The sequence below is a fragment of the Epinephelus lanceolatus genome, chromosome 9, assembly GCF_041903045.1.
Source record: "Epinephelus lanceolatus isolate andai-2023 chromosome 9, ASM4190304v1, whole genome shotgun sequence".
NCBI classification, from domain to species: domain Eukaryota; kingdom Metazoa; phylum Chordata; class Actinopteri; order Perciformes; family Serranidae; genus Epinephelus; species Epinephelus lanceolatus.
The window spans coordinates 30055731-30070739 of record NC_135742.1 but is presented as its reverse complement, the minus strand read 5'-3'; the positions used below and the strand labels follow the sequence as shown (position 1 = coordinate 30070739).

General features: G+C 40.6%; 1 protein-coding gene and 1 long non-coding RNA gene across 2 annotated transcripts in view; both read right to left on the bottom strand.

Annotated features, from left to right (window-relative positions):
• Positions 1-4571: 4571 nt before the first annotated feature.
• Positions 4572-15009, bottom strand: part of antxr1a (ANTXR cell adhesion molecule 1a) — a 37057-nt gene continuing 26619 nt past the window's right edge. The window contains exon 18 of the mRNA XM_033618476.2: positions 4572-6451. Within this exon, the coding sequence (XP_033474367.1) occupies positions 6026-6451 (426 nt within the window). The 3' untranslated portion in view covers positions 4572-6025. The remainder of the gene's footprint in view (positions 6452-15009) is intronic.
• On the bottom strand, positions 10695-14306 carry LOC144464290 (uncharacterized). Its single transcript, XR_013492045.1, has 2 exons — positions 11336-14306; positions 10695-10962 (listed from the first exon to the last, which is right to left on the bottom strand). It is a non-coding gene; the product is annotated as an uncharacterized LOC144464290 (long non-coding RNA).

The window sequence follows — 15009 nt, the reverse complement described above, 5'->3', positions numbered from 1 at the left end:
ATTCTCCATCTGAAGCATTTCAGGTAACATCCTCTGTGCTGCAGCCAAGTCCTTCACCTGCATGTACAAACCAGCCACAGCTGCTTTGTGATGTCTGAGTGATTGGATAACTATTAGCAGGTGCTTTCATCACTTGTGACAAGGCTTGAATATGGTAGGTATAATTTTTTGACACCACAACAAAAGCACAGGTGTAACCAATCACACTGATGATGGCTCCATTGTTTTAAAGTGTCCCATTGAGCCACCAGGAGCCTGAACCTGGAACACCTCAGTGGATCACAGCCATTGTTATTGTGATTAACTACACCTCCAATTTTCATCTCAATGACAAGCCAAAATGTCAGCTGTGAAAACAGCCCACAGGAGGGAGAGATGAGTTTCTTCAGTTTTACTTTCAGAAGTTGCTCTCCATTTTTTCCAGTAGACCTTTTAAAAAATGTTTTAATCTGTAATCATACAACGATACAAAAACAAAAGAGGTGCATATACTTAGATTAAAAAGAGGTTTTTAAGGCGTTGTAGATGACCATGGGCCTGATTGCTCTGATTCATCAGTCCTTTCAGTGTTTCAAAGTATAGTTTTATTTCATTCTTGAATGCATGAATATTGGGTTTCCTTTTAGACCGTTGCATTCATGGATCTGAAACTTTCCATTTAAAATAAGACGTTTAAAAATAAAGACAACTTCTGTCCAGATTCTTTTTCTTTTTTTTATGACATTCAGATTTCAGCCTCAGTGTAAGAAGTGTAAGCCTGTGACATCAGCAGCCCAATTACTGCAACTGAGCAGTCAGCTGACACACCAGGTATTTATTAGGTGTTGTTTCCTGCCTGCTACTGATGATGGTTTTAAAATAAAACTGAGAGCTTGAAACTGCAGTAATGCCTCTGTCCCTTTTTTGGTCCTTTTTTAATATTTTTTTATAGGTTAGTAAGTGTGATCAGTGGTGGAATGTACATTTATTCAAGTACTGTATTTAAGTACAATTTTGAGGTACTTGTACTTTGCATGAGTATATACATTTTATGATACTATATACTTGTACTCCAGTACAGTTGTCACAGGGAAATATTGTTTATTTTATTTATATTTATTTGATAACTGTAGTTACTAGCAATTTTGCATTTAGAGTATTAATACAAAATATAAATCAACTAATAAATTATGATGTATTACTCTAGGTTAAGCTATCCAGCAGTATATAAAGTGATTTAAATTATCCCCACATTTACCGGCTACAGAATAGAAGTGATGAACACATTAATGCATCACTTATTTTAATTCAGTAATATAATACACTGCTCAAAATATCAAGGGAATACTTAAGTCACACATCAGATCTTGATGAATTATTCAAGCTGAAAATCTTTACTGATGTACATTGTATAATTTTTTAAGAGCAAAATGACGTAACAGTGGTCAGTGGAAACCACAATCATCAACCCACTGAGGGCTGGATTCGAAATCACACCAAAAATTGAAAAAAATTGAAACCACAGGCTGATCCAAGTTGCATGAATTTTATTACGGCAACACATAGTGTGACTCAGTAGTGTGTATGGCTCCTGTGTGCCTGTATGCACTCCCGACAATGTCTGGGCAGCCTCCCAATGAGTCAGTGGATGGTGTCCTGGGGTTTCTCCTCCCAGGCCTGGATCAGGGCATCAGTGAACTTCTGGACAGTCTGTGGCAGTACTTGGCGTCATCGGATGCACTGATACATAATGTCCCATAGGTGCTCAGTTGGATTTAGGTCAGGGCAACAAGAGGGCCAGTCAATGGTATCAATACCTTCATCATCCAGGAACTGCCTACACACTCTGGCCACATGAGGCCAGGCATTGTACTGCACCAGGAGGAACCCAAGGCCCACTGCACCAGTGTAAGGCCTGAAAGTCGCTCTGAGGATTTCATCCCAGTGCCTAACAGCAGTCAGGATACCAGCTATGACATGGAGGTCTGTGCAACCCTGGCCCATAGTCAGAAACATGCACACCAGTAGCCTGCTGGAGGTCATTTTTTAGGGCTCTGGCAGTGCTCCTCCTGTTCCTCCTCATTCAAAGGAGCAGATACCGGTCCTGCTGCTGGGTTGGTGCCCTTCTATGACCCTGTCCAGCTGTATTTGTGTAACAGTCGGTCTCCTGGTATCTCCTCCATACTCTTGAGACTGTGTTGGAAAACACAGCAAACCTTCTTGCAGCCGCACCTACGGATGTGCCATCCTGGAGGAACTGGACAACCTGTGCAACCAGATTTGCCTGCAGGTACTGCCTCATGCTACCAGCAGTGACAAGGACACTAGCAGAACACAAAACTAGAGAAGAATCAGTCAGGAAGGATAAGGAGAGAGCAACTGTCTGTGACCACCACATGTAAAACCATTTCCTTTTTGGGGGTTGTCTTGCTTTTGCCTCTCCATGCACCTGTTGTAACTTTGATTTGCACCAAAGCAGGTGAAACTGATTCACAATCATTTATGCTTCCTAAATGGACAGATTGATATCCCTGAAGTTAAACTGACTTGGTGTTATACTGTGACCATAAAGTGTTCCTTTATTTTTTATTTTTAGCAGTGCATCTGAAATGGGCCATTCTACATAATAAATACCGTCACTTTTGGTACTATTACTTTGCTAGTATATTTTTATGCCATTACTTTTGTACTTTTACTTGAGTAAGATTTTTGAATGCAGGACTTTAACTTATAACTGAGTATTTTTACAATGCAGTATTGCTGCTTTTACGTTAGTAAAAGATCTGAATATTTCTTTTTTTAAGGGGATAGTTCACCTCAAAACCAAAAACACATTTTCCCTCTTACCTGTAGATCTTGTTGTGAGCGGTTTCATGTAGGAACTATTTTCTTTCTACCAAAGTACACCTACCAAGAGTAACACAGTGCAGAAGGAAGCATCTATGGAAAAGAGGCTTGTGCTCGTGACAGCGCCAGATGTAAATATTAATGGCGTCCTCCTTAGCTGACCTTTAATGTTAGCTAGCTCAACTGAAATCCTCTTAATCCTTAAGTGTGGTGGATTGTGGAAGACCAGCGTGGTGATAGAGTTAGTGAGTGTAGTTTGGTAGAAAGACCCTACATGAAACTGCTCACAACAAGGTCTGTGAGTAACCAGGTCATGATTCCTGGAAAGAGACATTGATGTTGAGTTTTTCAAATGTATTTTTTGGAGCTTTGAGCGCCACAAGCTGAGTGCCATCTAGTTCCATTATATTCAAGAGAAGGCAGACATCTCTATGACTAATATCTCCAAAACTCAGCAACTCACACCAAAACAGTCTACACTGATAAACATCACTACATTAAGGCTTGTTTAATTAGTTCAAATACCCTGGTTATTATCGCTGATGAGTAATATTAAGACAGAGATAAGCTCATAGATTCAGTTTGAATACTGGCTGATTACAGTGCACAACCTACAAGAACACATGAGCTGATTTTTGATAATCTAATCTACCATGCAAGCTGTATGTAGGCCAGACTCTAGTGAGTGTTGTATTTACACAAAGCCAACCTCACTTAGAGTGAGAGAATTTTTTTTTTCAATAAACTGTCAGTCACTAATTAAGGTCTACAGATCATCTCTGATTTTAATCTTTTTATACTGATGAAGAACTCCACCAAAATTCTTCCAACTAACTTATATAAAAGGAGACAGCACCCAGCAGAACACTGGGGCCTATTGTTGTTGGATTTTTATCATATGGGAGACGTCTGTGTCATGATCTGTGATGTAATGTTTATATATGTATATGTCAGACATCTGTGCTGTAATAGTTCAGACACAGTGGAAACAAAACCTGGCAGCACACTCGAGGCATCTTAGATTGAGTTTGTCTGACATGGAAAAGTCACAGAAAACAGCCTGACTTAAACTGTCCCTGCGTACTGTCAACTTCAAATCTTAATCAAAGTCACTCTCTTTGAGAAATTCAGAAGCTGCGTCTCGAAATTCCACTCTTTCCCGTCCCCTGTCCCCAAATTATGTCACGTACCATTCGGGACGCCTTTCCTGCAGCCTGTCCACATTTCCTAAGGATTAGATGGTGTCTAATATTTTCCAAGATAGCTCACTCCATTCGTGCATGTGACATAATGCAACATATGAACATCTGGGATTAGTTAGCCGTGCTCTGCATGTTCTTTTCTCTCTTTTTTTTCCATCACAGGGAGTGAGTGAGTGTGTACTTTTTGCAAATAGCCACTGTACACTGCATGAACCCAGTGATCCCGGTGGCAATATCAGTCGTCTAACTTACCGTGGAATGAATGAAAATAGAATTAAAAGTTCAATTAGAGTGTAACAGAATATCTTAACATACTGTAAAATAACTTACATGTGGGAGACGTTATGCAGAGTTTGTAAAAGGAGGAGCACTTTAGATTAAAAGTGACTCCAGGAAATATGAGGGTAAAGCCATTAAAGACTTTACAGGATTTTGATGGAAGCTACAAGAGCACAGTGGCTGTTTACACATCATCAGGAAGTAAATCACAATGGTTTACAGGTCAGTAACTGTATCTGAAGAGAAATACAGAGAGACAAAGAGTCCACTTTAAATTGTTTACTTTCATTTTGAATGAAACAAACAAAGACGTGTACACAGTGTACTGTATTGGTGGAAAGTTACATAAGGTCTTTTCAGTTTTGCCATGACATTTATATAAGACATTGAGTGAATCACTAGAGATCGCTAAAGATGAGTCTGCAATCTTCATTGCTTTCTGCAGAGACTCTTCTGATCACCATCAAAGAGCAGCTGCATATTAACCTCTAATTCAATCTACGCTGAACTTTGTTTGACCCATGAAACAGAATGCTTTAATTGAAAGCACCATGTGCAAAAAAAGAACTGGATTATTTTGTTTCAGTTGATTAAACTGGCTGTCATGAATATGTATAGTCGACTAGTCTTTTCCTTTTTGGCATATACACACACACCCAGATATCTGACACAAATGGTTATATCAAAATACTTCATAAAAACAACTTTTGCTGGAGGCTGTGGGTGGATGAGCAAGATGATGTGCAAAGCTTTTCCCTGACTCTGACATACTTTTTGTCCACATACTGATAGACAGTGTATGCAGTGATTGCAGTCATCTCGGCCAGGTCTGTCATAGTAATGTTTGGTGACTACGTCTAAATTCACTGTTTACTCTGATGTGCACAAAAAAAAGGCCAGCTGTGACTCACAGGCCGGTTTAATACATGTCATGGAAGTCAAAAGTTGCAGGAACAAGTTCAGATACGTAGCGTTGCTGTTTAAATACACATACTGTACATGTGTTTATCAGTTTATTTGTCTAACCTCAACAATGAAAAATGTGGTCTACTCGACAATAAAAGTACAAATAAAAAATGCATTTATGTTGTATAAAACAAGGTAGAAATGTTATAAAAAGAACTCAAACACTATTGCATGCAATTGCTCAACATTCAAGAGTACAAAAACAGGGATTTTTTTCAGATTCTTCTAAACATCCCATGTGGAACATTTGCAATATGAGTCTTTTATCTCTTATCAGGGAAGATAGGAATGTTACTCAGACATATTTTAGTGTCATGATCATTTTGACTGTGCTCCTTATACAAAGGCATCAGAACAAGCTGTTGTTCCTCTGCTCGGTCAGGATTCGTCCAATCTTGTGTGCCCGTGGAGGGGACAACTGGGCCTGCAGCAGCTCTGAGGACCATGGAGGCAAATGTTTTTGAGCCGGCTCGCATGACCTCATTTGTAGGGAATGTCTGTGTAATTCAAGCATCAGAGCAATTGCACTGTTGGGCTAAATGTGTACCAAAGTCACTGTAGACAAATAGCAAAAAACAAGTCCTCTCTGCTCCACTTCACAAGGCAGAAAAGCCACAGCCCACTGAGGGTGGCATGCGGCACTCGCATGTCCTCGCAGGTACAATCAATGATGGTCATGTGCTGATTGTTGGTGGGACTCTGAGTTGCCTTTTTAAATCCTGGTAAACTCTCTCCCATCTGTGCCCAGAGCTCTACAGGCCAGGGCGAGGCGGTGGGCGAGCAGGTGGAGGGGCCCGTCCTGGAGGAGGTCCCTGCGGAAGAGGAGGCAGGGACCCAGTCGGGGAGGCAGAGGGTGGAGGAGTAGGTGGGAGCGCTGGCGGGGCAGGTATGTGCAGGGCTGTTGGAGGAAGGGCCCGGGTGGGAGGTGGTGTGTAAGGGGGAGGCGTGATGGGAGGGGAGGGAGTGTTGGAGGTGGGAGGAGGCGTTGGAGGCAGCAGGGGAAAGGTGGAGAAGGAGAACGATGGAGATGATGGAGGGCTGTTGGGGCTCGGTGGTAGGGTGCCCTGCGGTGCAGGTGGGCTCCTGACGGGAGGGTTGTAGATGGGAGATTGCTGGTTGTTGTAGTTTGGGTAGCGAGGAGAGGGAGACTTTGTGCGGGTGAAGTTCATGCATCGGCCCTGAAATTTGAAGACACATCAGATTTAAGAGGAAATTAGTGATGATAAATAACATACTGTATGAACAACAACTATGTTTCACTTTTATGATCTCACTTAGATTCAAGGTTTTTTCCTCACCACATTTCCATTTCTATGATGCATATATTATGAGATGGACGTATCCAAGTATGTCTATATGATGAGTGATTGGTCCAGGATTTGTGTGTTATGTGTAACACAAGCCCCCAGGACCAGCACTTAGCTTTGAAGCCAATTTTACATAGTGGCCAAATGTGGAATTGCAACATCCAGGTCTGTCAGGTGATGCCATGGGACCCCAAAAAACTTTTGAATGAATGATTTATGGGCGGGACTTCTGGCCCTGAACCAGAGCTGGTGCATTCCTGTGGTAACAATATGTTAATCCTCTTTTCTAGAACAACTGGAGAGTAAAACATTGGGATAATATGATCATGCGTCAGCCATATCAAAGCGCTGGATGTTTACCTTTTTAACCAAGCACGTTAGCATTAGCTTGCCCTCCTACGTTAATGTTGTTAAATTTAACAAAGCTCAAGCTGGGCTGCGGCAAACATCTACTCCTTCTAAAAGATGATTCATGATTTTCTATGACTCATAAACAGACAGTAACGCATTTAAAATTTGAACATTTAAGATAATTCAGTATTAATTTTAGCTCCATGTCAATTGAATATGTGATATTTCCCAGACTATGGTGTTCTGAATAACCAAACGGTGCATTCCAGTGCTCTGTATTCACGAACAGTCCCATTTGTGGCATAGTACAGTCACTAAAGCATTCTATCTGACAAGCTAACAGATTCTGCTGTAGCATTATTATATACTCTTGTAACTCTTGTAACAGTAGCTAAAGCATGTTATCCAACAAGCAAATGCTGACAAATATACCCAGCCAATATTTGTATGAGGGGCACATATCGGTCGGAAATGGACAGAAAAAATGGGCCCTGTATGGGTTTGAAAACAGGTTTACCATTTGCTCTATGCCAATTGCCCACATGGGTGGGTTTACCCAAGTGGGCCCATGATAAGATGCCCATTTCCCACTTTGTACCCAGGCAGCCCTAGCATAACTAATGCAGGGCCCACTTTATTAAAGCAAACCATGTGGGCAACTGGCACGGGGCCATTATGGAACCCATAGGGCCAATTTGTTGGCCCATTTACTACCCACACACAAATGTTGGCTCGGTAGCTCCCTAAAACTTTTTGAAATTCACAGACACCAACAAATTGGTAGCTTAAGTAGCCTTATAAGCAGGTGAGAAAGAAAAAAATATATTTTGTTAATTAAAAACTACATTTCTTTTTACACTCAGTTTTAGTTATTAACTATAACTATTTTTTTTTATTCATTTAGTTACATCTTTAAATTTTCTGATAGGCCTTACTACTGTAATTACATGTCAGTTGATGTGGCAATCGCCGAACTGTGTTTATCTAATGCCAGACATTTTCTGAAATGTTCTGTAGGACTTATACCGCACACATTCTGACAACTGTATGTAATGAATATAATATTTTGCAACTGCTGTGTTTGCTTCTCATTATGCCTCTTTAGTCCAAAACATTTGTTTCATCTGCAGCTTGGAAAATGACATCCTTGGTTGAACAACTTTTCTTTTTTAAATCTGATTTCTTTGACAAAACACACAGCTTTCCTCCTGTGACAGCTAAATTCGTCTAAGAAATAAAAATGTCCGAAGCTGCTTTCTGTTAAAATTCACATGGACTGATGACTACAGCAGATGGTACTGTGACTCCCCTTTGCTGTTGTCAACACACACCTACATGACTGTGTTTTAATGTCAACATACCTCTATAAACGCTGTAATTCTCAATCACAGCTTCAGTTAGAGGCAATTATGCGTATGTTCTACTCAGCCTGACAAAATGACCTGCCACCACTCTCCCCCTGTCCAAACCAAAGTGAGGTCATGCAACAGAGACTATCATATTCCAGAAACAAGCTACACCCCGAGAGCAGCTGCACTGAGGGGATCAGGGAGTTGCAGTGGGCTGATAAGGGATGACAGCACTGCTCTGTACCTCTCATTTACCAACGGGGCGAAATGACCTCTGAGACAAAACCATCCGAAATGTTGCGTACGTATATGCATATACACAGCAAGGATGAAAATATAAGCTCAACCAGTATTTTCATTCCTTAAGTTCCAGAGGGACGGTGAATATCATGGATCTTAACAATCTTGGACTCCTGCACTGTATCAGTCACAGCTCACCTAAAAATTACTCAACACTGAAGAAAATATGTGATAGAAAAGTGTTTTAACCTGGCATGTTGTGCCGTGTTTGATTCCTTAATTACTAAACCCCCCCCCCCATCTTTAGAGTCTCAGAAATACATGACACGTTACAGGAACCTGACTCAAGTTTCTCTCAGGCGGGCAGTAAGATCAACTGGCCTCTTCCCTCCCACTGCTGCATTCATTTAGGGGAAGTTATAAAAGCAAGGCTTTGACAAGAGTCTCCTAATTGTAACCAGAACAAGCTTGTTTACTGCAAATCATCAAGGATAGTAGAGCCGAGCTGTTTTTCCAGTGAACTAATGAAGAGCTTTATAGTGTGGAGGACTCACTTGTACACTTCTAATTACAGAGTGGTGTGTTAGCTGCACTTACTGTACTGGGGGGGAAAGCAAGGTTTGTAGCCCTCTGAATATTTCATAGTTTGACTGTGAGTGTAGTAAAGTGAGCCGGTCCACCTGATTGGTTCAGCTTCAAGGCTGATTAGTTTCATGTAGGCCTCAGGTGTGCTCCTCTACATAAACTGAGCATGTTGTAGACTGCCAGCGCATTTCCTCAGTGTCTAACTCCACTGCATGTTAACTGAAAGTAAGACAAAACTGGCCCTGCTGGCTGACTGGCAAAATTACAAGGGCTGATTTGATGAATCTGAAAAGATGCCAAAGCTTAAGGAAGCTGTATGTGACATTCACAGCATATCTATGGGTGCATTGCATCATGCTATCGTGTCTTCTTGCTTCCCTCACTTGATTCCTTCTCGTGCTTGTGTCTTAGTCCCACCCATGGGACATGTGAGTGGAGGAGTTGAGGAGGACAAGCATGGATGGAGGAGCCAAAACTGCCAAATGAGAAATCCTTGTTTCTATTGTGTCAGTCATAAGTGATGTCAGTTACAGATGATGTGCTGCACAGCTGTATCACTTGTCAGTATCTTTAATAGATAGATAGATAGATAGATGGATAGATAGATGATTTATGTATGGATCATTGTTATTTGTTAGGATTACTTAGCTATTTATTTTCTTGCATTATTGTTATCTGCACAATACACCACATGCATACAGTACATGCATTTAAAGGACTGGAAGATCCTTCATGATGGCGGAGAGGGAACAATTTCCAGGTCATGGGAGGAGAGAGGAGGCAAGGAAGCATAAGTAAGCATGATGAAAATGACCCTATGATTCAGAGTCTGGTGTGGGATAATCAGCACATGGTGCTATGTGCACCTGTGCTAGCAGCTAGCAGCTAATGGTGCTAATTCAGTAAACAAGCTAACAACAGCAACAGTGCTGACAGAGCTAACATTGTAACCTGGGTGACTACCGGAGGGTGGGGGCTACATTTCATCCCAAAGTCAGGGGTAACGGCCATATGAGCACAGCAGCGATTAGCTAGCTGGTGGGACACACTCACCAGACTGCATAGATATATATACGTAGATGCCGCATTCAACGGTGCTCCTCATTGGAGCGATATGTCAACGCGGCCGCCATCTTGCCCAGGTGGAACCACGCTGCCTAGTGCATGTATGTCTATTGAGGCAGGAGATTATTTATGATTAAAATCATCATTACTCACTGAATTCTCAACCGATTTTCATGCGGTTTGGTTTGTTACAATTGTCAGACATGTAGTTATGATACAGGATACTTGGTTAAATAAAAAATGCAGCTTTTCATACCAAAATATTTGATCTTATGTAGATAAAGTAACAGCAATAGTTCTACAACACATTTAAACTAAACTTTCCCCATGTAATAAATTTTTTCTTACTAGATGTACAATGCCCACCATGATGTCATTTAATTATTAATTTTGACTATAAATGTTTATTCACATTTCACACAATGTGCAAAAAATAGTGTATCAGCAGGGTAGTGCCGAGCTGCAGTGTAGATTCTGATTAACAAATGTTGGTTTTGTGAAAATAAATGACTTAGAGCTGCATGTTTACACAAAATTTTGCTTTAATCTCATATGTATAACACCACAGTGCTCATGGGAGCCTGGACACAGAACTGTTTACATTATTAGGTCATATTTACAAAAAATACAGTGTACAGTAGCTAGTATTATTTTTAGGAGTCTGCCCAGTCCTGTCGAAGTCCTCAGGTCTGAAGTGACAGCTGCAGATGACTGAGGAGTCACTCGGGACGAAGTCCTTTCTCCTCACTGCTGCTACCCATGCCCGTCTCCTATCTGTGTGTTTTTGGGAAACTACACACAAAATAAGTGTGTCAGAAAAACGCAGTTCCACATAATTTGTAGTTACAATTCAGGCCACAAGTTAACTACTAACGTTATACTGCATTGTGTCACGCTGGTGCCATGAAACAGATAGTTGACAATTTGGAATAACACATACACCGACATAGCTGTTTGACAAAGCATCATAATTTTATATGTAATATTATATAAATGTTAACCTTTTTTCTTTAAGTTGTGTGACATAGCGTTAGCTTAATTTGGCATTAGGACCAGATCAGGACAGTTACTTTACTTGATTAGCTTAAAAGAAGGATCACTTTTTGAGATATATATCTCATTAAACATGTTCGTAACAGTAAAATATTGTAAAACAACTTCTTACCTGTGGAATGTTATTCCCTTCTGCTTGGTTTTAACACTTCTTTCGTTCGTACACCCAAATGCAGAGCAAAAATGTGGCATTTTTGCCGAGTCTGACACGGGTCTGAACCGGTCAGAGCACCTAGGCAAGATGGCGGCGGTATTGACGCATCCCACAAGCCAGGGTGTGGCATCTATGTATATATATCTATGACCGGACTGTCTACCACAACAAAGAACAGAGAATCGTGGATTACAACACACACAGACGTAGTGTTACTTCATTCTCTGCTCAGAATGCCATCACTCCTTTGTAGACCTAATATACATGACTTTAACGCAACGTCACTCACTGCCGTCACAACGGCCACGCCCCTTTTAGGTGAAAGTTTTGAACTCGACCCAGGAGAGACACTAGTCGTGGCTAGGAGTTCATAATGCCGAAAAGTTGCTGCATTGTTCACTTCACAGCAAACAAAACAAAACAAAACAAAAAAAACAGAATTGCGATTTTCTTTGCTCCTGGATAGAGTGAAGAATGGGGAAAGAAGAAATCTGTGGCTCACAACCATCAAATGGCAGGGTAAAGACGGAAAGCTGTGGGATCCAGCCAGTCACTACACCTACGTCTGTGGCAGGCACTTCATCACAGGTTAGTTGGCTAACGTTAGCTATCTAACTAAAGTCAGTTGATCTCAACAATAACATATTCAAAGCCAAGAAGTTAATTCTAATGAATGATGTAATGAATTGACAGGACATGAATTGAATGAATGAATTGACAGGACAGTGAACATAAACCAAGGAATAGCCTTTGCAGCAAAATGATTAACTATATGTAGACAAGTGGAAATAAGAGTTCACACTAAAGCCACTAGATGGCACTGTGCCCCAGACTGTGAGGTGTTCTATAGGAGATCGCGTGAGAGAGTGAGAATCGCGGCCCAGAAACAGGAAGTGATGAGCAGCATCCGCTTGGAGAGAGAGACTCACCTGTTCACCAGAAGGGATATTTGTTGTTTTTCGAGTGGGTAAATATGTTTAAAATGTTACTTTCTGTATGAAACACTTGACAGATGATCACTTTTGAGATCGTATAGAAGTGTAACATGTAATGTTTACCGCAGATAGCGACGTAGTCGTTTGGATGTTTACAGATTTTGAGTACATGTGCTCGGTTGCGGAGTAAGTGATTAAGATCTCAACAAGGTTAATACATGCTGAAAGTATTGTTAATTCAGTATACAGAGTTACATTTTGCTATTGTTCATGCTGGAAAACTTTCACTAGTTGTGCATTTTTACTGAAAATGATGTTTATTTTCGTGTGTAGAGCTGCAGGAGTTTGACGGCCTGTCGCCACATGATGTGTATCTGAGTTAGTACAGAGATAAAGTGTTGTAAGTATATTAATGGGCTGTATGATTTCATTTCATATTAATGTACTAATGTTTCATATTCTGTGGAAATAACTGTATGTGAATTTTGTTTATTTCTTTTATTTTGTTTAGCAGAAGAGCTACCGCTACAGTTGTTCATGCATTTTCATGCATTCTCATGTATTTTCGTGTATTTACATAAAATTGTTCATGAGTTGTTAATGCACTGGCATTAGTGCACTTTGAGTCAGAAACGTTGTTTACCGAGATAGGTGAAATCCTTTGAGTTTTGAAGAGTAAGATATTACTTGAAGTGAGGCTCTTCATGCCTGAAGATGTCCATTTTTGTTTGTGAATGAAATCTTTGTTAAACCTAAACCAAATTGAACTCTCCAAGATAATTTAATACTACTCTCTTGTTTTTTTTAAAGAGTATTCGGAGAAATAAAGATCCCGTAAATTAGTTTGTGTCCTGGGTTATTTTAAATTTGACCAGGCTACATATAGTAACGTAGCTAGCGAAAAGTTAGCCTCAACTGAGACTCGATGACTGTTGTTGTTATGACTTAAACAATAATTGTCATAATCATAACATGAACAGTCATGGAGTCCACACGGGAACTGCCCATTGGTTCGACATCCCATTGTTCCGACCATATTAAACTCATTGTTCCGAAGTCCGTTCTGAAATCATCATGATGCCCTGTGGTTAAGGTCTGGTTAGGTTTAGGCACAAAAACCACTTGGTTAGGGTCAGGAAAAGATCATGGTGTGGGTTAAAATGAAAAAGAAAGTGACAAACTCATAAGCCGTGAGCCTGCTCCGCCTCAAGCCGGTCGCGGCGCACCATACGCCCGCCGCGAGCCGTTCAGCACCGCGGACAGTCGGACTAATGGGATGTCGAACCAATGGGCTGTCGAACCAATGACATGGACCCGTCCACACAGAGGCTGGCAGCTGAGCTGAAAAGGGCACACACCTCCTATCATTTTCACTTTCTCGTCGTACCGAAAGTGATCAGGACCTCTTAAACTCTCTCCATAGCATGTAGCCTGACTGGCCATTTCATCTGAAGGGGAGAGATTCAACTGATTTGTTTTTATTTAAACTTTATGTGTGTAAAGAGCTCTGATTTTGAATTTGCCACCAGTCAAAATCCCATGTTTCTATCACCTATGATGTCACCGGTGTGCGACCTGTTGTAGTCCGTTGTAGTCCCGTTTAAGCCATGTATTGCCATTCTGTTGCTAGGGCAACAGCTTTGGTCCCTGCTTACTTCCTGTCAGTTACCACATTCACAAACATTCCAACAGGAAATTGACTTGGACCCATTAAAATGTGTACGTTGTCAAGTTTGAAACAGTCCATATCTTTACATAGTAATAGTTCTTTGCTGCTACATTAATGTTCAGAGTGTCGCATACATCTAATTTAAGTCATGTAGCCAAGTAATTATTTTCATAACCGGCCCCTGAACATTTGCTTGTTGAAGCCAGTTTAGTACAAATTCTATTAACTGCTGACGATTTGTCCTAAGTGTTATATCGTAGGCAACTGGACTTACTTGAGTTTCTAGAAGACGTTTCCGCAATTCAGAACTGAAGAAGCCTCTTGGATTAGAGGTGAAACATCTTCAAGAAACTTAAGTAAGTCCAGTTGCCTACAATATAGCACTTAGGATTACCATGACCTGGATGACTGAGAATCTTCACCAACATGCTGACCATTTACCAAAACATACTATACTGTTTTACACTGGACTAAATTAGAGTGTAAAAAATTAATAAGGAGCATGCAAAACACGCCTTAAAAATGCTGAAAGAAATCAGGACATTGTAAACACACATGAATGGTGTGCTAAAGACGATGTAGAGGCCAAATATGTAATCTCATTTGGAATGAAGCAGCTTCATTGCTTACACTGTATGAAATGTGTTGCAGCACTGTGGCGGATTTTCTGTTAGTGAGATATGTTGTCAGCTGGTCCATAAAACCCCTAAAAAAAACAGACTTCTTAAAAACACTTATTATATGGTACTCTGTCAGCTTGTTATCACAAAGTATCGCTTGTAGCTATATGACACTACAGTGAAATATTCAGATGGAAATATTTTGTTGCATTTATTGCATAATTAAACACACATTTCTACATTACTAGCTTGACAAACTGTAGTTGCTAACTTCACAGCAAGTTTCAAATCAATCACATGTTAACCCAGGAAACATGGCCCCTGTTGCTCCATCTCTGCGTGTGTTCCTTTGGGTTGAAACAGCAGCGCACAGCTATATATTCAAATACATGAGTGTCAAAACAGCTG